At 62.3% G+C, this 25,437-nt stretch overlaps 3 protein-coding genes across 5 annotated transcripts; 2 read left to right on the top strand and 1 right to left on the bottom strand.

Moving 5' to 3' along the window:
* Positions 1–145: 145 nt before the first annotated feature.
* On the top strand, positions 146–5,253 carry SASH3 (SAM and SH3 domain containing 3). 3 transcript variants are annotated; one of them, XM_032123935.1, is made up of 8 exons: positions 146–349; positions 2,555–2,647; positions 2,884–3,033; positions 3,112–3,262; positions 3,336–3,484; positions 3,585–3,791; positions 4,075–4,225; positions 4,334–5,253. In XM_032123935.1, the coding sequence occupies exons 1-8, from the start codon at positions 296–298 to the stop codon at positions 4,519–4,521; spliced, it is 1,143 nt and encodes a 380-aa protein (XP_031979826.1). In that variant the 5' UTR covers positions 146–295; the 3' UTR covers positions 4,522–5,253. The 3 variants fall into 3 exon arrangements, with proteins under 3 accessions (XP_031979826.1, XP_031979824.1, XP_031979825.1); XM_032123933.1 differs by having other exon boundaries at positions 208–349; positions 3,115–3,262; XM_032123934.1 differs by having other exon boundaries at positions 208–349; positions 4,337–5,253.
* Positions 5,078–17,638, bottom strand: ZDHHC9 (zinc finger DHHC-type palmitoyltransferase 9). The gene is made up of 9 exons (XM_032123932.1): positions 17,335–17,638; positions 10,439–10,599; positions 9,725–9,883; positions 8,769–8,906; positions 8,595–8,643; positions 8,225–8,327; positions 7,988–8,091; positions 7,709–7,874; positions 5,078–6,970 (listed from the first exon to the last, which is right to left on the bottom strand). Exons 1-9 carry the CDS (start codon positions 17,499–17,501, stop codon positions 6,866–6,868), a joined length of 1,152 nt encoding a protein of 383 aa, XP_031979823.1. The 5' UTR covers positions 17,502–17,638; the 3' UTR covers positions 5,078–6,865.
* A 1,864-nt stretch (positions 17,639–19,502) lies between these two features.
* UTP14A (UTP14A small subunit processome component) lies at positions 19,503–25,437 on the top strand. The gene is made up of 14 exons (XM_032124185.1): positions 19,503–19,676; positions 19,916–19,980; positions 20,179–20,243; positions 20,356–20,498; positions 20,590–20,745; positions 21,647–21,766; positions 22,080–22,174; positions 22,277–22,400; positions 22,483–22,560; positions 23,002–23,344; positions 23,497–23,915; positions 24,296–24,483; positions 24,551–24,650; positions 24,989–25,437. The coding sequence occupies exons 1-14, from the start codon at positions 19,518–19,520 to the stop codon at positions 25,316–25,318; spliced, it is 2,385 nt and encodes a 794-aa protein (XP_031980076.1). The 5' UTR covers positions 19,503–19,517; the 3' UTR covers positions 25,319–25,437.

The following is a 25,437-nucleotide window of genomic DNA, read 5'->3' as shown; positions in this document are numbered from 1 at the left end:
CAGCAGCACCGCCGAGGGGAGGCAGGGCAGGGGCAGCGTCACCGAGGGGCAGCGCTGCCGAGAGGTGCGGGCACAGACACCGTTCCCACCCAGGGGCCCCGGGCAGGGCAGCAGCTCGGTGGAGGGTTTCCTTCCTCCTGCCCCAGCCCGCGCCTCGGCAGCCACCCTGAGCACGGCTGCAAGCGCCTCTCATGTGACCGCCAGCTTCCTGTGCGCTCCCGGCTCGGTGCCGGTGCCGCGGGTCGGGACGTGCTCGGCGCTGCCGGACGCTGCCCTCGCCACCGGCCCCCGCACCATGCTCCGCCGCAAGCCCTCCAACGCCGGGGACAAGGAGCCGGGACACAGGAAGGTGAGTGCTGGCGGCATCCAGCTGCCCTCAGCACCGCGGATGTCCCGGCACATCCAGAGCTGTTCCAGCCTGGGCTGCCGGGGGATGCTGAGCAGCAGAGCTGGTGCCAGGGGGCTGGGACAGCGTGGCAGCGGCCCTGCCATCGGTCCGTCTCTGCGGCCACCAGCCACTGTGGCCTCGCCAGTGCGTGGTCCTGGCCTTGTCCACCTCCCACTCTGGCTTCCATCCCGTTGGGATGGGTGGCTGGGATGCACAGCCCCCGGGGTCAGCGTGGGTGCCAGCTGGGGTGCCGGTGGGACCCGTGGGGCTGTGCTGGGGGAGGCTGTGCTCGCCCCCCCCATGGCCTCGCCAGGCGTGGGCGGCCGCCCGTCATTTCCTGGGGGCCATGGCTGTGCAAGGTGCTGCGGTCGGGCTGCAGCTCCGTCACGTGCGGCAGCCGCTTCCTCCGGCAGCACCGCTCCCAGACGGGAGCCACGGGAGCCACGGGAGCCACGGGAGCCCCAGCTGCCGGTGCCACGGCCTCTCGAGAGCCCCGTGCGTGGCACGGCCATGTGCCACCCTGTGGCTGAAGTCACCAGTGGGGCCCAAACTGGCTCCTCATCCCCCGCCAGGTCTCGCACCAGCTGGCACTTCAGCTCTTGCCAAGCTTTGCTGGGCTGGCATCAGCATCAGTAAGTCACCGCGGGGAGCAGGGGCAGTGCCTGGTACGGGGTCCTGCCCATGACAGGCGCACTCCCTGCTCTGGCAGCTCCTCCGTGCTGGCGAGCTCCCGCAGGAAATCTGGGTGAAGTCCCCCTCCCTGCACCGCGGTGGCCCATCCAGCCCGGGCAATCCCAGTGGGCATCCCCTGCCCTTGCCCAGCCACAGCCAGTCTCACTTCCCCCTCCCTGCCCTGCGCCGGGAGAGCCTGGCCGCCCTGACTCACATCCCACTGCCGGGCCCTCCATGGCTCCTCCAGCCCCAGGGCAGCGGCTTTCCCAGCTGCAGAGCTGTCCTGTCTCAGCAGTGAAGCCCTGGGGGGGTTCGGTGCACCTGGATCGGGTGGATTCAGGGCACTGGGGTGGGAGCAGGGCAGAAGCCAGCATCCCCTCTGCACGGATGCACCTGGAGCCGGCCCTGCCGCATAAAGCCACTGCGGATGGGCAGCTGGGTGACACACTGAGAGCCAGCCCTCTGCAAGGAACGGCAAAACCGAGTGCTTAGGGATGTGAGGGGCGAATGAGGAGGAGAATAAAGAGGGGACAGCACAGGGCCAGGCTGTGCAGGGCTGGGAAGGGCCTCAGCCACCACAGGAGCTGGCAGAGCTGCTTGAGAACGGAAATCCCTGGTGGTGGTGGTGGCAGCAGAGCGAGCACCGTGGTGTGTGCTCCGAGGGCCTCAAAAGGGCTGGCGGTGGCAGCCGAGCTCAGCGTGCCCCAATGTGAGCACGCTGGTGCTGGCATCCAGGGATGAGGGACACCTGGGACCATGTGGCTGTGCTGGCACCAAGGGCGCTCCTGGCGTGGAGACACCCTTCCGTGTGAGACAGGCACCTGAGGCCAGGGAGAGGAAGGCGGGCAGGGGGCACAGGAAAGAATGGAAGGGGAGGGGATGGAGAGGTGTGCCAGGACTGAGCTCCAAAACCAGCTTTGATGGCTTAGGCATGGAGGTGGCACCAAGCCAGCTGGGGATGCTGAGGGTGTGCTCTCTGGGCTGTGTGGTGACACTCACAGGCGGAAAACACGGAAACTTTCAGTCCTGGAGCTGACCCTGTGGGTAGCAGCAGGGACATGGCTGCTCTGGTGCTACCAGCCCTTCACTGCCTGCCCACCTGTGCTGAGAGGAGCTGCGGCACTGCAGAGCCCTGTGTCCCCCCATGTCCTGGCCCACGTGCCAGCGTGGCAACATGGCACAGCCCTGGGCTGCTCCCAGCATGGCAGTGCCAGGCTCCACACCAGAGCATCCCTGCCCTCGGAATGCTGTGCCAAGCAGTTGCACAGGCACCAAGAGCTCCGCATCCCAGGTTGGGGAGTTCACGGCACACAGCAGCTCCTGGAAGAGGGCAGACAGGAAAGGCTGTGCCAGCCAAAAACTCCTCCCAGCACTGGCATCACCCTGGGATGGGCAGAGCAGCCCAAAGGGAGGAGAGGAACTGGGGCAGGGGATGCAGGAAGAAGCCCTCACACCTTTCCATCTCCCCCCTCACACCTCTGCCCCTGCTCCCAGCTTTCCCTACAGCGTTCCAGCAGCTTCAAGGACTTCAGCAAGTCCAAGGTCAGCTCCCCCGTGTCAAACGAGGAGTTCAGCCTGGAGGAGAACGTGAGTTCCCAGCATGCCTGGGGCAGCAGCACCCCTTGACACATCCTGCTCCCCCGGGAACAGCCCATTTCAGAGCTGGTTTCCCAAAACTCCTGGTCTTACCAGTGGCCCAGGTGTCACGGAGCAGCCCCAGGGTGCCAGCCTTGCTGGGATTTGGGGTCTCACAGCCCTGTGTGACCCTGCCGAGGCTTGCCCCGCGTGGGGGGCTCTGCCTTCACTCTCCATCCCCCTGGCAGATCCCTGAGGATGATGCCAGCAGTGCCAGTCCCGAGGATGCCGGGCGGAGCAGCGGGACGAAGCTGGGCAGGAAGTGGCGGGCGGTCATCTCCCGCACCATGAACCGCAAGACGGGCAGGATGGCCGTGAGAGCGCTGGCCGAGGGGAAGGTGAGCGGGGCTGTGGGGACGCGGACAGGTGAGCGGGGGACAGCTCCCCCTCCCTCGGCCTGACCCCGGTACCCCCAGCAGGGAGAGGTGGAGGAGGAGGGGTCCCCATGCCCCCTGTCCCCAGCCAGCAGCACGGAAGAGCGGAGCCATGACAAGGTGCCCCTGTCGTACCTGGAGCTGGAGGAGGAGGAGGACGGGCGCCCAGCCCTCGGACGCCAGATGTCCAGCGGTGAGGCCGGCCCCGACAGGACACTGGCCCCGCGTCTCCAGCCGGGCGCATCCTGACCCCCTCCTCTCTGCAGGCAGCGACCTTCCCAGCCCTGCCGATCCCGGGGACAGCCGGCGGCTGGAGGAGACTGTCCCAGCCTACACCGGCCCGTTCTGCGGCCGGGCCCGTGTCCACACCGACTTCACCCCCAGCCCCTACGACAAGGACTCCCTGAAGCTGCGGGTGAGCCCCTGGGGAGGGAGGGAGGGTGGCTGGGGACACCCCTGAGGTGGGGGTGTTCCCCAAGGCTGCACCCACCGCCATCCCATGTCCCTCGGCCTAGAAAGGGGACATCATTGGCATCATCGAGAAGCCGCCTGTGGGCACCTGGACGGGGCTGCTCAACAACAGGGTGGGCTCCTTCAAGTTCATCTACGTGGATGTGATCCCTGAGGAGACAGTCCCTGCCCGCAGGAGCCGGGGCTCCAGCCGGAACAAGCGCCTCAAGCCCAAGACCCTCCATGAGCTGCTGGAGCGCATCAACCTGCAGGTGGGGGACAGGGGCCGTGGGGGACAGCAGCACCCAGCTGTGACCGGCGTGCCAGCACTGGGACCACCCCCTCCCCTTCACTGTCCCCCGCCCGCGGGGGTCCCTCCACCAAGCACCCAGGGGCACAGAGGGGACACATGGGGCATTTCTGGGTAACGTGGGGGCAGGTGCCCACCATGGACCCACGCTGAAGCGGGAGCCACAGGCCAGCACTGGGGGTCAGGGGAGGGAGCCAGGGGAGCCACCCGAGCCCCGCTCACCCCTGCCCACGCCCCCCACCCAGGAGCACACCCCCACCCTCCTGCTGAACGGGTACCAGACCCTGGAGGACTTCAAGGAGCTGCGGGAGACCCACCTGAACGAACTGCACATCACGGACCCCCAGCACCGCGCCAAGCTGCTGACGGCCGCCGAGCTCCTCCTGGACTACGACAGTAAGAGTCCTGGGGAGGGGTGGGAGACCCCCCAGTCCTGGGGAGGGGTGGCAGACCCCCCGACGGGGCACCCCAGCAGCACCACTAATGCCACGGCCCCTCTCCCAGCAGCCAGCGAGCCAGAGGATGCTGACACCTCCGAAGCCCTGCCATCGCCCTCAGGGCCCAAAGGAGACATTCCTCGGGACTCTGGCTGCTTTGAGGGATCAGAGACCCTGGATGGCAGCCGGGAGGAGGCCGAGCTGAGGGGTCCCGAGGAGCAGCTGGGGGCTGTCTCCATGGCAGAATCCCCCTGAGCCCGCCGGCACTGCCGCTTCCCGCTCTGGCCCTAACAGTGGGGTGGACTGGAGGGGATGGCTGCTGGTAGGGGACAGGGGAGCCCCAGTGGTGGCACCTCGGGGCCCGGCTCGGCCCCTGCACCAGAGCCAGATGCTGGGTGGGCACAAGGAGCCCCAGGACATTTTGCACGGCACTGCCTGGCACCACTGCCAGGGGCTCTGGGCACGCCGGGGCACCGCGCTCCCCGCCAGGACACCACAGGCATTGGCTGCCTTTTCCCAGGTTTGCCAGCAGGCTCAGGAAGGGAGCTGGGGAGGAAAGCTGTGTCTGCAGGCAACTAAAGCCTTCCCAGGACACTGACACTTCCCAGCATGGACACACGGAGACCCCCCTCACCCGCCGTGGGCGACAGCAAGATGCAAATAACACAGCTAAGACACACTGGAAGTGTGAGATGGAGAGGCCTGGAAAGACACAGGGAAGGGGGAAGAGGCAGCTGGCTTGGGGCAGTACAGACACGCAGGGGCTACAGCTCAGCCATTTTCAAACCAATTAAGTTTCCTTCATTGTTTTAAAATTAAAAAAAAATAATAATAAGAAAAAAAAAAAAAGAACACCCAACCCTCACCCAACCCCTTCCTTGCTTCTGGAGACCCTGACCCGTGCAGGCAGGTCCCGGCAGGCAGCACTCCACACACCGCGTGGAACAGGGAGCAGCAGAGCCAAAAAATACACTTTTTCACACTGAATTGGAGATTCGGTCAGTAGCGTGTTGGGGTGACTCCCACGGGGTGGGGCGCAGGACCCCTGTCCCCGGGGGATGGAACAGGATGGGGCTGGGCTGGCTGCGGGGCCGTAGCAGGGAGGCCGGGGCTCCTTCCCTGGCACACTCCAGCTGGGAGCTGCTGTGGCAGCTCTGCCCTCTCACCCGGGACAGGGGGCAGTGCAGGTGCCGCCTTAACACCGCACCTCACCCAGGGCCAGCGGCAAGGAGCGAGCTGGGAGGCGCAGGGAGGCTCCAGAGGGAGCAGGGTCCCGGCTGCACCCGCTCCTCACCACTGCTGAGAGCAGGGTGGCACGAGAGGCCAGGGAGGGAGCAGCAGCCATTTCCCACTGCCAGGCAGGAGCATCACGGACACACACACGGGACTGGCCCGGCAGGACACCCTCCACCTGCCACCACCCACCGCACGCCTGCGGGGAGAACGGGAGCGCCCAGTGCTTGTGGCGTGGGATGCGGAGCTGGAGCTGCCGGGGCACGGAATGGCCTCTCCTCTACCAGCAGCCTCTGTGGGGACCCCACAGGTGTGAGGGTCCTGCCAGTGCAGGATGGGGGCTGTGGAGCGGGGGGAGCCCTGCCATGGCACAGAGCTCTCCCACCATCCCCCAGCCTCTCCTCCGCTGAGGACACACAAGTGACCAACACCACACAGCCCAGCCCTGGGCAGCTGGCACAATCCTGGGAAGATCCAAGGCTCCCAAAGCCAGTCTAGGGTGGCTGAGAACTGCAGAGCAAGGCAAGGGGGTGGGGACATGGGGACGCAGTGACACAACACAGAATCGGAGCTGAGGTTCTGCAGAGCGGCCGTGCCACAGCCGGGGAGGGCTCAGTGTGGACACGCGGCAGCAAATGCAGCCCCAGCACCAGCCAGGAGCCAGTGGCATGGGCAGACCCTTCCCTGCAGCTCAGCCCACCCCAGCACAACTGCTCTGTGGCCAGGGAGGGGCAAGGGCTGTCCTCTCCCTCCCTGGAAGCCCCAGGGCGGTGTGAGCCCCAGGGCAGGATGGGAGGGAGGGTCCCCTCACAGCTGCTGCCTTGCTACACCACATGAAAAGGAGCACAGGAAGAACGCTACTTAAAAACCGCTGCCAGCACAACTCCTTCCCGCTTGTTTGGGTCCTTTGGGCACCAAAATGTCTCCTGACAAGCCTTGCCACGCCAACCACAAAACAACGCGACAGATTAGAGGAAGGAGTGAGGAGGGGAGAGAGGACGCTGCTGCCACGATTGCTCTCCCCTTCCTGGGGGGATTCCTGGTCAGAGCCGGGCCCCGGCAGAGGGACAGCCCCAGCCCCGCGCCGGGATGGAGCATCCAGGACAGCCCGCAGAGCCAGAGGCCCGGCCCCAGGCAGAGCTGCCCTGGTGGTGGCAGTGCCCCGTGGTGACCAGGGCGTGCTGCCCACGCTCGCTGTCCCGTGCCACTGCGCAGGGCCAGCGCCGCCCGCACCGCGGTGAGTAATGACTAAAGCAAAATGGCCATGGGGAATCAGGTGCCTGCCATCCAGCCCTTCTCCTCCTCTCCTCCACCACTTCCAGCTTTGATTCGACAAAACAAGAAAGTTCTCCCTTCCAAGCAGATGCTAGTGCTCCGCTCGCCCAGCGTCCGGGGAGGGCACCGGGAGCTCCCCAGGCGTTCGCTGCTTCTCCTCTGGCATCTCGGTGTCGCTCACGGACGGCGCAGGGACCTGCGGAGAGAGGACAGAGTGACCTGCAGGAACAGCCCAGTGCAGAGCCCGAGAACACAGCCCCCACCGCTCCGCTACTGCCTCCAGCTCCACTGGCAGCTGTCTCAGCTGGGCTTGGGACAAGGAGAAACCAGAAACCAGGGGCCGCCCAACAGGCAGAACAGCAGCTTCAGGGAGAGCTGGAGCACTGGACTGCTCCAGCAGAAGTGTCTGGGCTGTGTCCACCAGAGAAGCGACAACTCATGCCCAAGCAGGAGCAAGCTGAGCTATTTCCCACCACGTTCACGGAATAATTTAGGTGGGAAGGGCACTCTGGAGGTCTCCTGTCAAACCATGTCCTTAATGCAGGACTAATTTCAAACACAGAGCAGGCTGCTCAGGGCCACAACAGCTTTCTCCAAGGATGGAGATCCCAGGGACAGCCCTGCAGCTCACATGCAGCACCAGAACAAGATGTGTGCAACCTCCCAGCCCTCCCAGCCCCACCGAGCTCCATGGGCAACAGCTCCAGAGTGCTCTCATGGCAGGACTGATCTCCAAAACCCCAGCCAGCTGTGATCTCCTTTGAGGAAATCCAAGGAAACCAACACACGCTGGTTTCCAGGGTCAGAGCAAACAAGCTTTTCAGCAGCAGCCTCTCAGCACAGACCCCCCATATCATTTTGTCCTTTCTAAGTCACACTCAGCTTCCTCTCGCTGTCCCAGAGCCCCCCCCCAGCTCCCAAGAGGATCACTCACGGCACTGGGGGGAGGAATGCTGCCGTCCTGCTGCTTCATGCCACCCTCCTGGGCCTGCCCAGGGCCCTGCGTGGCTGGGGGCTCCTGCGTGCCAGGCCCCTGCAGGCACGACCCCTCCTGAGCTGTGCTCTCCTCCTGCTGCAGGATGCCCCGTCTGTCCAGGACGCTGCAAGGACACAGCCACGCCATCAGAGACCCATGTCTCCCCAAATCCCACCTCTCTCCCCACCAGAACTGCTGCTGGAAGATGAAGGTCAAGGCCACCCCTCAGGAGCTCACCTGGGGGGCAGGGGCCCGCAGAGCACCTCGCAGCAATTCTTCACTATGTTGCCGTGGCTGTAGGGATTCTGCACGCGGTTCTTCCCAGTCCAGGACCCCTTAATCTGAAATAGTTGGGCACAAGCTCAGGTTTACTCCAGGGACACCCTGCCCCAGCCCCCAGATCCCTGTGCTGTGCACAGCCTTGACACACTGAGAAACGGCGACAGCTCAGAGGAAGAGGAAGGCTCTACTTACGTCTTCGTTGGTTGTCTGATTCAGTGCCACCAGGAAGGTGTGGAACCCAGTTAACCCCACCACCGACCACAGCGTAAAGAAACAGATGAGCACCTCCAGTACAGTGAGAACAGTTAAGGACTGGGAACAGCCTGAGAGCAGGCCCAGCCCAGCTGTTACTGCCCCCAGAAACACCAACTTCTCTTCCTCTCCTAGCCACTGTTTTCTGTTTTGCTCTCCTCCCAAAAGCCATGAAACTCCTCCCCACATTGTCACCTGGGAGGAAAATGCTTTGAAAGACTCAGAGTGGCCAAGGCAGCCACTCTTCGATGCAGCTCCCACTAACCCCCAGCTTTGGAGAAGCCAAGCCCTCAGGACCATGGAAGGATATGTCCCTGGGGTTTCTTTCAATGTGTTCAGAAACCCAATCTTCAGAGATTCTGCGGTACAAAAAGAGAGAGATTTTTTAATATGGAACATCCCACTGTGTCCAGTTCCCTGGTTTCACACCATCTGTAGCCCCACTCTGTCCCTCCCAGCCATCCAGCTTTCCAGGCAGACTCACTCAGTGCTACGTAGACGATGTTGAAGGTGAAGATGTAGATGGTGAGGAGGGAGAGCGAGAGGATGAAGAGGTAGAAGTAGCGGTAGTTCCTCTTCCCCACACAGTTGCCCACCCAGGGACAGTGATGGTCGAAGCGCTCTGGGGAAGCCAAGATGAAGATTAGCACTGCCCTGGCATGGCCCTGCCCACCTCTAGATCCTTGCTCCTGTTTCCACCTCGAAAATCCAGGCTGGCACAAACTGCCAAGTCCAACCCTCCGCTCACTCAGGACCCCACATTTTGGCCTCCTTTCAGGAGGTCAAAAGTCCAAAATCGTTTTATAATGAGTCATTTTGCACATTAAGAGAGAGTTTGAGCTTGACCCCTCATGTGTCTTCTTTCCCTGGGGTACAACAGCCACAGCACATGGGTTAGATGAAGGCCTGGGGGTCCCCAAGTTCTTACCCTGGAATAATCAGGAGAGGGTTCAAGGAACTGTATAAACACACAAAGGCTGGGAATCTGAAAAGGAGCAAAGGGGTGCAGCAGGATGGGATTTCTGCCTGGAGCAGTGATGCTGAACATGAGCCAATTACATACACAGAAGGAGGACAACAACCAGGGCACCCCAAGGAATGGCACAGTCTCTGTGCTGATGAAGGAGCTGCTTTCACCTGAGACACAACTCTCCACTGCAACCCTCCAGTCCTGCAAGGCCAGAGTCCAGTGGAACTCAAAAGCGGGCTGCACGTGTACACAGAGCAGCTGGGCTCGGTTAGACTGGTTACTGTCAAAGTCCTGGCAAAGAGGAACCACCTGGCTCCAGATTCTGAGCAAACCTCAAGCTCCTTGAGTACAAGACGAGGCAGCCCGGACACTCCACCAGTCCGGAGCTGCCCAGCACAAGCCCGGGCACGGGCCCGTCCCTCCCCCGAGGCTCTCTGCGAGGAGCAGGCCCAGCCCCCAGCCCCACTCACCCACGCAGTTGTCGCAGATGCTGCAGTGCGAGGCGCGGGGTGGCCGGAAGATCTTACACGTGTAGCAGTACTTGAGCTTCACGATCTGGTTGTTGATCTGGAAGTTCTTGATGCGCGGGGGCGGGCGCTGACCCTGCGGCACGGTCCCGTTGGTGGCCTCTGCCAGAGAGAGCCGGGCACAGATCGGACCTGCTGCTACAACACGCCAGGCCTCAAATGACAACTCACTTCCCTGCCTTTCCTACCAGCGGGATCAGAGCCCGCTGGCTCCGGAGCCGGAGGCTGCAGCTCTGCTCATGCGGGCCAGAGCCAACCTGGCAGCTTGGAGGCAGGAAAAGGGATGCCAGAGCTTTCATGGGCATGTTGAGAGTGGGCTGGGTGTTATCACCCGCATCCACCAAACCTCCTCCCTCCCTGAAGGATCAAGGGGATCACTCCAGGCTTTCTACACCCCTTATCAAAAACAAACTGGGTTTGTATGTACATGGCTATGGGAGAGAAAGCAGCAGGTGAAACGGCTCCCAGGGAGGGATGCAGGTACATCCTGCCAACTTTCTGAGACTTGGCCAAGTACAGTGAGCCAGCAGATTGGGGCAATCCTCACTTTTGGAGGTCCAGCCAGGAAGATAAACTCTGCAGGGACTGTAACCTAGAAATATGCCATAAATAGAGAGGCTTTTCCAGCCCTCACCAGCTTGGCCGCTCCACACTCACCGATCTCCATCTCAATGAAGGCTGCCTCGTCGGGCAGGGCCCTCGGGATCACGCCAGGGTCGCTGAAGCTGGTCCGCAGCAGCGTGGCCATGGCGAACAGGAAGAGAACTGCTGCAAACACGGGGATGGCCGGGGACAGCTGGACAGCCAGGTACCGGCACCTGCGGACACGGGGCGGGAGGCGATGAGTCAGAGTCTGCCAGTGCCGGGCTGAGCGCCTGGCATGGCATCAGCGCCCGGGCACTGCTCAGATCTGGAGCAGAGAAGCTGTTCAGTACATCCTTCTGATCCCACCACCACAAGGGAACACTCCTGGGGCAGCTCCAACAACCAGGCACCATCACAGCATCTCCGTGTTTTCCACCAGCCAGGCACAGATACTTCCCAGCATTTGTTCTGTTTTCAGCTCCCGTTTTAAGTAATGCCAGAAACACAACCAGGCAGCTGGAGAGACCTTGTCCACTACATTCCTGGTGCCAAGGGATGGGACAGACCACTGGGAGAAGCACCCAAAGCCTGAAGGGACCCCAAGCCTGGAGAGCCAGAAGGCATGGAAGCCTGTGGGGATGGTGGGACTCTCTGGCTGGCCCCTAAAGGGCAGCAGCTTCCAGCACCACAGAAATTATTGGGATTAGGTGCATCCTGTGCTTCTCAGGAATGGATTCCTGTGGAAGCACAACATTCCCATGCAACAAGACATCTGGCTTCCTTTGGCTTTTCTGAGACAATGGACTGGAATGCTCCAAATAAAGCAGAAAGGCTCCTGCTTCAAGACCCCCAGCTCCAAAGGGAACAAGGTGTGTTTGCTCTATAAATGCAGCAAGGCCCAATGAGGAGTTTATGGTGCTGATGCTGCTGATGGAGGAGATGCAAAGGGAGCATGGGACTCATCTCACCATGGCTGTGCTGCTCCTGGACACCCACAGCCATGTCCCCATGAGTGCCACAACACAGGCCGTGTGGGAGGCCTGAGCAGAAGTCCTGATTTAGAGACATACTGAGCTGAAAAAAAACACATTTTACCCTGATTCCTTCAGAAAACCCCACTGATGTTGGGGTGAAGTTTAAGGGAAAGCCCACCCACATCCCACCATTTGTGCCATGTCTCACCTCTCCTCGCACACATCCCTTCGCCAGGTGCCTCCTGAGGCAGCTGGGCACCCAGGCTTTCAGGCTCCTGCCTTTCTAGGATCCACCCTTTATCCCTTCTGCTAAGGGCTGGATCCAACCCAGACTCCTGCTGTTCCACAGCTACTCTCCACGGGAGCATCAGGCTACTGCAGTGAGGGGCCAGGGATTATCCTCCCTGGTGGGGCTGCCATCCCAAGCAAGGCCACTTCCATGACCTCCACAGCAGTGTTTAATTCTGGACACCATTCCCACCATAGATTCCCCAAACACAACACAGTTTCCAGCTCCAGCTGGCAGCACTGGGCTCTGCAGGCCCACTGCAGGAACGTGTCCCGGGCCATTGCCCGACTCCAGCAGCTGTCCCCCACGCGTGACGAGGACAGAAGGGCTGCACACTGAAGCCACAGCACGCTTTAGTCACAGCTGCAACACCAGGAGCCCACAGCAACACAGAGGGCCTGGCCCCTAAACCAACATCCTTCATTTCAGACACTGCACACTCTGCAGTTCCCCAAAACAACGTCCCTGTGCCCAGCCCTGCCCACAGACGAAGAACTGGAGGGCCGAGCTTATTGTCTTCAGGCAGCCCAAGATAACTTTGCATTCCCTTTGCAAGGGCAAAGTCCAGGGACAGCTGCGAGTCAGTCAGCAAGTAAACAAAAACCTTGGAGCTCATTTAGAGCTCTCATTTAGGTAGAAATATGGGGTTAGGAACATGGAACATGGATTTAGGCGCAGGTCAGCCTCCTCTCTCAGGTAATCAGTGACAGGACAAGAGGACACTGCCTCAAGCTGTGCCAGGGGAGGTTCAGGCTGGACATCAGGAGAAATTTTTCTATGGAAAGGGTTGTCAGGCATTGAAAAGGGCTTCCCACAGAGGTGGTGGAGTTCCCATCCCTGCAGGTGTCCAAGGAACAACTGGACATGGCACTCAGTGCTCTGGGCTGGTTGACAAGGTGGTGACCAGTCACAGATTGGACTTGATGGTCTTGGGGGTTTTTTCCACCCTAAATGATTCTGTGATTATTCCTTGAAAAGCTGGACACCGTCTGCCCCAAAGGGCTGCAGCCTGACCCTTGTCCAGCTGAACAGACAGCTTTTGGAACCGCTGTGGCAACATGAACGTATTGTGGGTTTAAATACAGATCCACGAGCCGTGTTAAAGCTGAGCCATGGCCCTCCTGCTTCCACACAGGCTAAGCTTAGCTTCCCTTAGCTGGGCTGGCTTCTGTGGCCCCTTGCAGGTGAGAGCAGAGGTAAGAGCCAGAGGAGCTTCCACCATGGTGAAACTGCACCCCAAGGCCCAGCACGGAGCCCAGCATGGAGCCCACCAGCTGTGCTGAGGGGCCTCGAACTTCGGGAGGGGACTCGGGGAACACGTCCACAGCAGGGAAAGCAGCCACACAAACTCTTGGGTTGGTACTCAGGTACGCTCTAGCACTGGGGTATCTTCAGTCCACACCTTATCTCGAAGACAATTTCACTGCTCAGGAACAGACATTTAAAGATCTTTTGTTTGGGAGAGCTCAGAGCCAACAGAGATGCTCTGTTGGCATGTGAGGACGCTGCTCCCCCACTCCCAGCACCATATCTGTGCTCTGGAGCATTTTGTCACCAAAAAGCAGACAATAACAGCACTATCACAACTAATCATCACAGCGGGATGGGCTGGGGGCAGGAAGGCTGAACAAAGAGATCATTGGAATGGGGAGCAGGGGGAGAAGCAGCTGGGAGGTGCCATGAGTTATGGTGCTTGGCTGGTTATTTTGCACCCACTTGGGAAGGTCTGTTGTAATCGGCACATTGAGCAAAGCCCTGGAGGAAGGGGAAAGCCACCATGCCAGCCCTGGTGACAGGGACTGCAGCCACGGCCACAGGGCAGCACAGCTCCCAGGGCTTAGCACAAGCTCTGCAGTATCACTCACTCACCCACTGTCGTCTCACCTGCAAATCACCAGTTTAACTTTGCTCAGCTACAGCACAGCCACACCGTGTGCCTGGTGTGAGTGCCAGCAGAGCTGTACCTTTCCCAAATGCCTGACCCTCACCAGGGCACTGCAGCCTGGCTGTGCTGGCTGTTCACACCAGCCCTGGGATGGTGTCTAGCAGCTGCTGGGTTTGAGGTAAGCATGGAAGCAGCTGCTCCAAGGCCCGGCCGCACCACAACACTGTGTGCAGGCCCTTCCCAGCAGCACAGGCAGGGCTGGAGCTCTCCACGGAAGCTCTCCCCATTTGCCAGCAGTGACATATCAACTGTTAGCACACACCATGTGCTTCTGACCCAACTGAGGCAGGAGACAGACGTGTTATGCCGATGTCATTGCTCCTTTCCCAGCTAAAATCTCAAATCTCTGCACAGGCAAATCACCCCAAGATCCATCTGGGAATGGGGGTGCCACAGAGGATGTGGAGGCTGCAGGGAGGGCAAAATCATCTCCTGAGAAGGAACCCCATATAAGAAAAAGGTCAATCCAAACCCCACGAGTGGCCACTTCCTGCAGAAACAGGAGCAAAACAAGCTGAAGTGTGGACATCAAAAAGTTCACTTCTACTGAGAGTAATTACAATGATTAAAAAGCACCACTCAACTCACGTGTAAGTTTTGACCATGCTTGACACAGATCTAACCAGAGGTAACGCCAGCTCAGAGGCCCCTCTGTCAGACTTGGGTCTCTGGGGTTTGGAAATCAAGGCTACAAAATAAAGTCACACAAGGGGCAGTGTAGACGTTTTCAGCTCAGCAGAAAACAAAGACATTTTCATCTCTACAAAGCTAAGAAAGTAGGAAAAACAAAGTGACAAACATGCTTGGGCACTGGAAAATCCAAGAGCAGCCCCCTCCCGTGAGGAGCCAGTGTTGCTGGTGCTATCATGCCTCTAACATTTACAGACGCCAAGTTTTGTGCTGAAAAGCGAGAGACAAAAGAAATCCCATTCCCGTCAGCTGAGCGTGGAACTCGCTTCAGGAGAGACAGGAACGGCAAAGGGAACTCCCAGACACTGCCTCCCATTATCCCAGGTCCTAAAGAGATTTCACAAGTGCTTTATCTGGTCTTCTCCTCGTGCTGGAACACCTCAAGCAAACAGCAGCTAAGTGCCCAACCACAGGGCTGACATACCATTAGGAGTCTGAAATAAGGCCAAGAGGATGTGAAACTGTATTTTATGGGACCTGTTACAGAGCAGACCCAGTTAAACACAGGTCTCGGACTCTGCAGGGGCCAGCCCCAAGCAGTGGGAGCTGCTCCCTGCCGACAGAGTGGTGAGAGAGGTGCCCTTGGGCAGAGGACTCCGGTCGCTGCAGAGCCCTTCCTGGGAGCCAGCACAGCTCCGTCCCTCTGCCTTATCTAGGAGGGAGGAGTCGGATCTCAGGTACAGCACTGAGTTCTGCCAGCCTCTGGGTCCTGTTTGCTCCTGGCTGGAGAGATTTCCCCGATCCCAGACCACAGCACTGCGGTTTGGGGGATCAACAACTCAAATTCCCAGCCACGGGGCTGAGGTGGCTCAGCCCCCTCACCTGTGGACACCGCGGAGCCGCTGACAGCACTGGAGGAACTCGGAGGAAAAAACCACCACCAGCAGCAGCCCCGCGAGTGCAGCCATCGCTCCAGGGCTGGGAGGGAACGGCGGTGGCTTTTCTCCTGACCTGGGTGCCCGTCCCCACCGGCCTCAGCTGTAACTGGAGCCAGCGCAGCCCGGAGCGCCGGGATCAAGCTCAGCCCGGCGCAGGGCGAGCAGCCAGACGGGTCCTGGCTCCAGGCACCCCGGAGCCGTGCTCAGACAAGGTGTGACTGCGCAAGTGATTCAGCTGAATGGAGCAGCAGCACGGCACAGGCAGCCTGCAGTGAGCGGGCAGCGAGGGAAAGGGCTCCTCCGCCCACCGCCGGCTGCCGCTCCAAACCCAGACACGAACTTTAAGGGGGAAACCAGGAATTTCCATGCAAACGCTAAAGAACCTGCCAAACACTGAGACAAATGGACAACACAGTGAAAGATCGAGGCTGAGATCCTCACCCAAAACTCCCTATACATGCAGGGCAGGAAGGGCTCCCGAGAAGCCAAGCTGCTTATCTCAGCCTGATCAGTGAAACAGAGACCTTGGGCAGTGTTTACCGTTGGGAAGGCAACATTTCATCCCCATCCCAAATTCAAAAATCCCCAAACAAGTTCAAAATAACCCTCTTTCTTCCAAAAAAACCAACACTGAGGTGTTCCGCACTGAAAGAATCAAATGGCTATTTGGATTTTCCCAAACTTTTCCTTATCTCCCTCAGATGATTTAACTAAAATTCAGAGGTGATCCTGTTCCCATAGGCACTCCCCCCGCAGAGCCCACCCTCCAGCTCTAGGCACGGCCTGGATGTCTTGGTGCAAGCGACCCCTCCACAGGCCTCTGCCTGCCAGAGCATGGAAAGGGGCTTCTCAAGGAATTTCCAGTCACGTTCCCGACTAACCACAGCCTAGGTCTGGAAAACAGCCTTGGCTCACTCCGCCTAGTGCAACCACGGCAGAGCGGGATGTGGTTCACTCTCCTGCTACGGACAGGATCCACAGGGAGCCAGAGCAATTATCCCTCAAATCAGTGTTTCTGGTGCAGCAGTAAGCATTTCTGGAGCACCAACACTTATTAGTTCTTCCTGTAAGGCAGGAAGGCTCAGCCCCATTTTTTAGATGGAAAAACCCCCAAACATCAAACCAAGAGCGGTGTCACTTGGTACCTCGGAATTCAGACCGAGCCAGGGATAATTTGGGCAGGGAAGCAGGGAGAGACACGTTGGGCCAGGGAATGTGGAAACAAGTTCCCTGGCTTAGGAAAGATGCTGAGGAGGACAGCATCTGGGCCAAGGGCTTTTTGGACCTGCAGGAATAGCCAGGGCTTAGCCAGCGAGCAGCTCCTTCCACTTGTTCTTCCTGGCTTAGCTTTTGTGTTACCCAACCCTGTTTCAGCCCTTCTCCCGCCCCAGAACACAAACATGCCCATGGAGAGCAAGCAAGGGAAGTTTTGCAGTTGTTTAGCTGATCCAAGCTCATCCTCTAACCAGGCAACAGGGGTGTCCTGCCCCCTCCCACACCATCGGCCCAGACAAACACAGGCTTTTCCCTTTTTGCTTGTTTTCTGGTTTTCGGATTAGTCTAAGGCCAGCCCAACTCCTCAGCCCGGCTCCCAGAGAGAGCTGAGGGGAGGTGGCAGATCCCTCTTTTTCAGCAGGATCGAAGGTTTTGGCTGAAGGCCTTTAGGCTGCTGAGGGGATGTAAGGAGTGGTCGGATCCTTCCCAAACACCAGGATGGCTCTGGCTGCGGGGGCTCTGCTGTAGTGCAGCCTGGAGGCTGGGGGTAGGTTGGACTGGCAGGACCCCCAGGCTCACTCCTCATTAATCCTCCAGTTGGGGTCACCTCGCTGGTGGGGCTGGCGCGGGAGCTGCACCTCCCCTCGTGGGTAAGGACGCAGGCTGGGCCCCGGGGCTGCAGCAGCAGCAGCGCCCTTTCACCCCAGCTATCCTGGAGCCAGGAACACTCGGGACAAGGGACTGCCAAGTCCCAGACGGAAGGTGACCCACGGGGAAGAGAGGCCAGTGTCACAAGCTCCAGCAGGGCCCGTTCTCCCCAAAACCTCCAGGGTCGGTCTGCTGAGGGTGAGGAAGCAGATCTGGGCTGGGAGAGCCACCCTCTGCCAGGCTGCACCGCGCCAGGCTCCCCTCCCTCTGCCGAGGGCCCCGGGCACCCCATCCCCATCCCCGTCCCGCGGGGTCCCCGGGGAACTCACTCGAAGGCGAAGAAGAGGGCACAGGTGCCGAGGATGAGGAAGAGGGTCAGGTAGAAGATGCCCTTCTGCCGGGCCATCATGATGCGGCCGTCGCAGCAGAAGGTGTTCCTGCCCGGCAGCTTCTCCCATTTCCGAACCACCTTCTTCCTCGCCACCATCACCGACATGGCGGGGCCGTCACTGGGGCGGCAGCGGCCGCCGCACCTCCGGGCGCTGCTGCTGCTCCGCCGCCCGCGCGCCCGGCATCATCGGGGCCCCGCGGGGCCGCGCTGGGCTGGGCTGGGCCGGCGGCTGCGGGAGAGGGAACGGGGAGAGCGCTCGGTCAGCACCGGGGCGGCGGCGGCACCGGCGCGGGGGGCGACGGCCGCCGTCGCCATGGAAACCCCGCGCCCGGGAGGGGCGTTGCCGTGGGAATCCACCAGGGAGGGGGCGCGGGGCGCGGCCAGGAAGACCCTCGGCTGGGCGGGAGGGGCCGGCGGGGCGGCTCCGCACCGGGAGGGGACACAGGGCAGGGCCGGGCCACACAGGGCAGGGCGGCTGCGGCTCTGCGGGCGTGCCGGGATCCGGAGGGGAGAGGGCGGAAGGGAAGGGTTAGAGAGGAGACGGGAGAGGACGGGAAGGGAGGGGACGGGAGGGATCCCGCGCCGCCGCTCACCCGGTGCCGGTGCCGCTCGGGCCGCGCCGGTCGCTCCCTCCGCGCCGGGAGGGGCCGCCACGCCCCGCGCCCCACCGGGGCGGAGCCGCCACCGCCATTGGTCCCGCCGCGCCCCCCGCCCCGCCCCGCCGCCTCCCGCCTGCCTATTGGCCGCGCGCGTTGTCACTCGGCGGCAGCTCCTCCTACCCCGCCGCTTCTCGCCTGCCCATTGGTCACCACCGCTGTCACTTCGCGGCGACTCCTCCCGCCCCGCCGCTTCTCGTAGGCCCATTGGCCAGAGGCGCTGCCACTCCGCGCGGTTGGCCCCGCCCCGGTGCGGACAAGGGAGGGCGGGGCGGAGGCGGGGCGCGGCACGTGGCGGCCCCGGCCCCGGCCCCGGCCCCGGCCCCGGCCCCGGCCCCGGCCCCGGCCCCGGCCCGGCCCCGGCCCCGGCCCGGTTTGGCCCGGCCCGGTTTGGCTCGGCTCGGCCCGGCGGCTCCCGCCACACCTCCCGGTGCAGCCCCCGGTGGGGCCCGACCGGCGCCGCCCCCATTCCCCTTTTCTTTTTCGTTTTCTCGCACCGGGTGCCCACAGGCACCGGGCTGCCGAACCCCAGCGCCGCGGGGAGCGCACGGGTTGCTGCCTCGTGGGTTCCCCGCCCGCCCCATTTCCACATTTTGCACAGCAGTTTTCACAGGGTTTTGCACACGCAGCCCCTGGGGTTGGGTTCGGAGAACCCCCCAGCATCCCATCCCCGGCATCCTGCCATCAGCATCCCATCTATCCCTGGCACTCCGCCTCGGGGCATCCCTCCCTGGCATCCCACCCCCGGCATCCCTCCCTGGCATCCCACCCCCGGCATCCGTCTCCGGCATCCCACGCACGGCGCTCCCCGTGGGCACGTGGCTGCCGGCAAAGGCAGGGCCCGGAGCGTCAAACCCGAGGGGAAAATACGGAACTTTTCCCGCTGTTGTTGCTATGGAGACGCGAGCAGATGGGGAGCAGCTCGTTATCCCTCTCCCTTCGGCGGGCCCCTGCCCTGAGCCCCCCTGTGCGCCCAGTTCGGGATGGAGAACGACAAAGAGGACGAGGAGGATGGATGGATGCTGCGGGCACAGGTGACAGACACCGGCACCTCCCCGTAGCTGAGAACTCCGGGAATTCGCTCCAACGATCCTTTGAATCCCGTAAACCCCAAAAACGCTCCCTGGAGCCGGGGCCGGCCGGGCGGGAGGAGCCGTAGGTGAGGGAGCTCCGTCCCCGAGCCCGCGGCACGTCCCGGGGGAGAACAGCGAATCCCGGAATCACCGGGGCTGGGGGGACGCGCGAGGGTCGCGTACGGAGCGGAGACCCTCAGAGCTGCTCTGGCCCGCGGTGGGCACCGCCGGCTCCCGCTGACCGGCGACCCGGGGGCGTCCCGGGAGGGGCAGAGCTGTCCCGGAGCCCCCTCCGGGGCCGGGCCGGAGGTGCCGGTGCCCCGGTCCCTCCCGGGCCCCCCCCGATCCCCACCGGTGCTCCCGCTCCCGCCCCGCCCGCCGGGCCCGCTGCCATGGCAACCCTGACGTCACGCGGGCGCGCTTCGCGGCAGAGCGCGAGGGCCCGGCGCGACACTCGGTGGCGCTTTGCGGCAGTGCCGGCGTGCGGAGCCATGGCGGAGGAGGACCCGGCAGCGGCGGCGGCCGGGAGCGGCAGCGAGAGCGACGAGGGGGTGAGCGGGGCCGGCAAGAGCGCGACGGGCTCTCCGGGCGGCCTCCACCGCTGTTTGCGGGGCTTCGAGCGCTCTCCTGGCCGGGGTGGACGGCGTGGCCTGGCCGGGGATGCCGGGTCCGGGCCTCGGCCGGGCGGCGCCGTGGGGGCACGGGGGAGCGCCTGGGAGCGGGCGCGGGGGCCGTCCCCGTGGGCGCGCTCTGCCAGGCCGGGCCTGTGACCGCGTGTGCCGTGTGGCAGGAGGATGGCGAGCGGCGGCACCGGCAGCTCCTGGAGGCGATCAGCGCCTTGTCCGGACGGAAACGGTGAGCGGGGAGTACGGGCGTCCTGATGGCTTCGGCCCCGGGGCTCCTGCAGCAGCCGCGCCGGGAGAGGCTGCCCAGGGAGAGGGGCGGGTGTGGCGGTTCTCGGCCCCTGCCCTCGGGCACCGGTTCCAAACCCTGCAGAGCCCCCGAGGGGGACACGAGGCACGTCTGGGGTTTTTTTCTGTCCTTCTCTCGCAGGCGGAAGCTGGCGGAGCGCTCGGAGGCGAGCGGGCAGGTGTCCGAGTTCAATGTCACCTGCAAAGGTGAGGCAGGGAGCTGGGCAGGGCTCGGGAGGCCGGGACGGCGCTGCCCACCGAGCGCTGCTGCGAGGGCTGGGACAGCTCCCTCACCTGGCAGTGCCACACCTGCGCGTAGGTGCTGGGGAAAAGCTGGTTCTGTCGGAGCTGCTGCAGCCCATCCATCCCAAATCCACGCTGGGCAGCGTGAGGAAGGAGCTGGCCAGAGTGAAGCGGAAGGCAGCGGTGGAGCTGCCCCTGAGCAAAGAGGAGGCCAAGAGGGTGAGTGCAGGGAGCCAAGGGGCCCTCGGTACCCCCCTGCCGCTCCCGGGGGCCAGCATGGCCTTTCTCTGCCCGTCCTGTTCCCCTCCAGGTGGTGAGGGAGGCCGCCTACGTCACCACCTCGAAGGACGTGGGGAAGTGGCAGCAGGTGGTGGTGCAGAACCGGCGCGCGGAGCAGCTGGTGTTCCCCCTGCGGCAGGACATCGCCACGGTCACCCCTCTGGAGAGAGTGACCTCGGCCTGGAAGGTGGGCACTGGCGGTCACACAGCTGGGCCGGCTCCGGGGCTTTGGCCAGGGTGCTCCAGGATCAGCTGGGGCAGGTCGATGTCTCCTGGCTGCGCTGGGAGCAGCGGTGGAGGTGAGGAGGGCCCAGCCTGTGGCTGACGCGCTGGGCAGGTGCCCGCTGGGCTGGGAGGGTTAAAAGGGCAGTCAGTGTTCTCACACAGAGCAGGTGTGTCAATTCCATCTGGGACAAGCCAGGTAAGGTATGAGCAAAGGGTTTGGAGCCTGCTCTGTCTCCTCTCCTCCTTGAAGCTTCTCAGGGCCAGGCACGTGGGAGTGTTCCTTGGCCACAAGTGCTGAGATAGAGGGGGGTGGTTTGCCAAATCCTGCACGCCTGGAAACATTCCTTACAAAAGAAGGATGCGTTTGGTTTTGAATGCGAGTTCCTGTGGGGTTGTGCTGCTGGCAGGGAGTCACTGCCATCCCTGGGAGCTGTCAGATGTTCAGGTGAGGAAGGGGCAGCCCCTGCTGAGCTCCCAACAAACCTGTCACTCACATTGATCTGCCCCAAGGTCCCTTTCTGTTTCGGAGGGACGTGGCATTGCGTGGCCTGGAACTCCTGCTCCGTGCTCCCTGTGTGGTGCCGCCTGGTCAGCACTGCCTGGCCACTGGGAGGCCATTTCTCCAATGTGGGAGGAATTCTACCTGCCCTCACCTGGCCACGGGGCTGGAAGAGTGCCCAGGGGCTGTGGTGTGGGACTCCTGAATGGGGCTGTGACCACCCAGTCCCCCAAGGGGAGACAAGGGGGGGACACTTCTCTGGGCCTTCCACAGACCTCCTTGGGGGCAGCAGATGGGGACATCCAGGGGAGCATTGGCCCTTGCAGTTCTCCTCATCCTCTTCCTGTGTCTTCTGTCCCAACAGGCCCGAACTCCACTGGAGCAGGAGATCTTAGGATTGCTCCACAAGACACAGCAGCCCATCACAGACCCGCTGCTGACACAGGAGGAGATGGCCTCGCTGCAGGCCATGAGCTTGGAGGAGGTGAGGCTTCACCCTGCTGGGCCCTGGCTCTGGGGGCTTCTTCCTTGGCCCCAGCCCTCAGTCTGTGCTCCCCATCCCTCACCCCATGTTCCCATCCCTCACCCCGTGTCCCCATGCTCCCATCCCTCACCCCATGTCCCCATGTTCCCATCCCTCACCCCGTGCTCCCCATCCCTCACCCCATGCTCCCATCCCTCACTCCATGTCCTCATGTTCCCATCCCTCACCCCGTGCTCCCCATCCCTCACCCCATGTTCCCATCCCTCACCCCGTGTCCCCATGTTCCCGTCCCTCACCCCGTGCTCCCTGGCAGGCCCGGCGCCGGCGGGCGGAGCTGCAGAAGGCGCGGGCAGTGCAGTCCTACTACGAGGCCAAGGCCCGGCGAGCGAAGCGGATCAAGAGCAAGAAGTGAGGCTGGGCTGGGCATGGTGGCAGGGCTGGGCACGGTGGCAGGGCTGGGCCCTGCCCTGCCCGTGGGCTGCCCAGCCCTGAGCCGCCCCTGTGCTGCAGGTACCACCGCGTGCTCAAGAAGAGCCGGAGGCGCCAGGCCCTGAAGGAGTTTGAGCAGCTGCACAAATCGGACCCCACGGCAGCCTTGGCACGGCTGGAGGAGCTGGAGCAGCTCAGGATGCAGGTGCTGCCTTGGCACCTCTGCCCCATCCCTCAGGAGGGCCCTGCTCCTTGGGGAACTCTGTGTGATGCTTCTCTTCCCCCAGGAGCGGATGAGCCTTAAGCACCAGAACAAGGGGAAATGGGCCCGATCCAGGGCCATTATGGCTAAGTATGACCTTGAGGTGAGATGGGGCCACAGAAGAGTTTGGTGGGAAGGGATCTTAAAGCTCATCCAGTTCCACCCCCCCGCCATGGGCAGGGACACTTTTCACTATCCCAGCTTGCTCCAAGCCCCGTCCAACCTGGCCTTGGACACTGCCAGGGATGGGGCATTCACAGCTTCTCTGGGAACCTGTGCCAGGGCCTCCCCACCCTCACAGGGAAGAATTTCTTCCCAATATCCCATCTGTCCCTGCCTTTTGCCCGTGTGCAGCCACTCTCCCTTGTCCTGTGCCTCCAAACCATGGTATAAAGTCTCTCTATCTCTTATAAGCCCATTTATGCATTGAAATGCCGTGGCAAGGTTCTCAGCACTGCTTGGGGAAGGGGGGGAGGCTGAGGTGGGCAGGGAAGGTTGGGAATGTTGTCTCTGCCCTGGGTTAGAACCTCTCGGTGTCCCCCAGGCCCGCAAGGCCATGCAGGAGCAGCTGGCCAGGAACAAGGAGCTGATGCAGAAGGTGCAGGTGCAGCCACCTGAGGAGGAGCTGTGTGAGGTGCCCGAGGAGGACACCACGGCCCTGCCGGTGCCCACCGGGGCCAGCACAGCTAATCCCTGGATGCTGGGCAAGCCCAGTGGCCCGGCCCCAGAGCCTGAGGCACAAGAGGGTCCCAGAGATGGCACAGTGCCTGGTGCTGTGGAGAGCAAGGATGAGATGGAGGAGGAGGAGGAGCTGTCAGAGGAAGAAGCTCTGCTGCAAGATTTTGAGCAGAAGCGACGGGAGCGGACAGGGAGCCGTGAGGGGCATGGTGAGGAGCTCAGGGCCCTGAGCTGGGTGGGCTGGGAGTGCTGTGGGGCTGGACAAAGGAAGGGGGATTTGGGGACAGTTTCTGGCTGGTTTCACATAGCTGTCCTTACTCTGCTGCCCTGTGGAGTGACCATCTCTGCCCTCAACATGTAGGTGCTGATGAGACTGAGGCCAGTGCTGAGCGGCCCAGGAACAGCCCAGTCCCCCCAGTCTGTGCTGAGGAGCTGGGCGACAGCCCAGTCCCCCCAGTCTGTGTGGAGGAGCTGGTGGGTGTGGGGCTGGAGCAGCCCCCTCAGGCCCAGGAGCAGCTCCTGCTCTCAGAGCAGCTGCGCCGCGTGCAGACCATGGAGGATGTGGAGAGTCTGGCCAAGGAGGAGCTTGTAGAAGAGCAGGAGAAGGCAGTAGCCCCGAGAGCAGGGAAGCGAGCGCAGCGGCAGGAGGAAGGCAGGGCTGGGGACAGACATAGCAGGAAAACACCAGCCAAGAGGAAGATGATCAGCCTGGAGGCTGTGCTGGATGGGAAGCCCCAGGAGATGGACTGCTCCAGCCTGCCAGTGGTTCTGGAGGAGGAGGTGAGCAGGCCGTGCCTCCCCCGTGCTCCCCAGTACCCAGAACATCCAACCAGTAATGCCCAAACCATTAACTCCCAGTAACCCCAAACCATTAACTCCCAGTAACCCCAAACCCTCTCTTGGTAACCCTGGACTCCCTCCCAGTAACCCCAAACCTCCCTTCAGTAACTCTGGTAACCCCAAACCAGTAACTCTAAACCTCCTCCCAGTAACGAGAAGCCTGAAACTAGTAACTCCCAGTACTCCTAAACCCCCTTACAGTAACCCCAAACCCCACCAGTAACACCCTTCCCACTCTCCCCAGTACCCACAAACCCTCTCCCAGTGCCTCCCAATTCCCCCAGTAACCCTTAAATCCACTCTGCCTTGTCCTTCTGCAGGAGGGGGGCATCGAGCAGCGCGGGATGATCACGGAGGCCTTCGCTGGGGATGATGTGGTCGCCGACTTCCGCCGGGAGAAGCGCAAGGCGGAGGAGGCGGCAAAGCCACAGCCGGTGAATCTGGTGCTGCCAGGCTGGGGCGAGTGGGGCGGCACGGGGCTGAAACCCAGCGCCAGGAAGGTCAAGAGGTGAGTGGGGGAGAGCTCAGGGATGCTCCCAGCCCCGTGCCAGCCCTGACCCCTCACTTGCCCACAGGTTCCTGATTAAGCCACCGCCAGCGCCTCCGCGGAAGGACAAGCACCTGCCCCACGTCATCATGAGCGAGAAGCGCAACATCCACGCGGCAGCACACCAGGTGGGGACACCCGGTCTCCGTGAGAGCTCCGGCACCTGGGCGAGCCTGCGGCATTCCTGTGATCCCTTCCCAAAATGTTCACAGTCCCTGCCTGTAATCCCTGCCCAATGCTTAGCTTCCAGCTTAAACAGCTCGGAAATGAAGGAGGAGGGATGTACAGGGCTGCTCCCTTGGTGGTGGTGGTTGTTCCAGCCCTGCTGGGCTCTGCTGGCAGCGGAAAGGGAAGCAGCATGTGTGTGGGTCCTGGACAAGTGGGAAGGGGTGGGCATTGGGGGCAGCATGGGCTGGAAGAGCGGGGCTGGGTGGCTCGGGGCTGTTACCCCTGCGTGTCCCCACAGGTCAGCGAGCTGCCCTTCCCCTTCGAGCGGCCCCAGCAGTTCGAGCAGAGCATGCGGACGCCCGTGGGCCCCACGTGGAACACTCAGCGTGCCTTCCAGAAGCTGACGGCCCCTCGCATCATCACCCGCGCCGGCCACATCATCCAGCCCATCTCGGCCGAGGACGTCCCTGACACGGCCCCCGGCAGCGGAGCCAGGCTCGGGGCAGAGGCCATGCCCAGGAGGAAGGCTGTGCCCGGGCAGAAGGCTGTGCCCGGGGGGAAGGCTGTGCCCGGGCAGAAGGCTGTGTCCAGGGGGAAGGCGCAGCCCTGGCGCCGCAGAGCGCAATAGTTCTGTGCCTGGAGCCTGGGGGCTCCAACTGGAGTGAGCAGAGGAACCAGGAGCAGCTCCTGGTTCTGTCCAGTTCCTTCTACCTCTTTCCCTGCAATAAAACCCAGGGCTGCCCTTTC

The sequence above is a fragment of the Corvus moneduloides genome, chromosome 14, assembly GCF_009650955.1.
Source record: "Corvus moneduloides isolate bCorMon1 chromosome 14, bCorMon1.pri, whole genome shotgun sequence".
NCBI classification, from domain to species: domain Eukaryota; kingdom Metazoa; phylum Chordata; class Aves; order Passeriformes; family Corvidae; genus Corvus; species Corvus moneduloides.
This window is presented reverse-complemented; position numbering and strand designations above follow the sequence as displayed.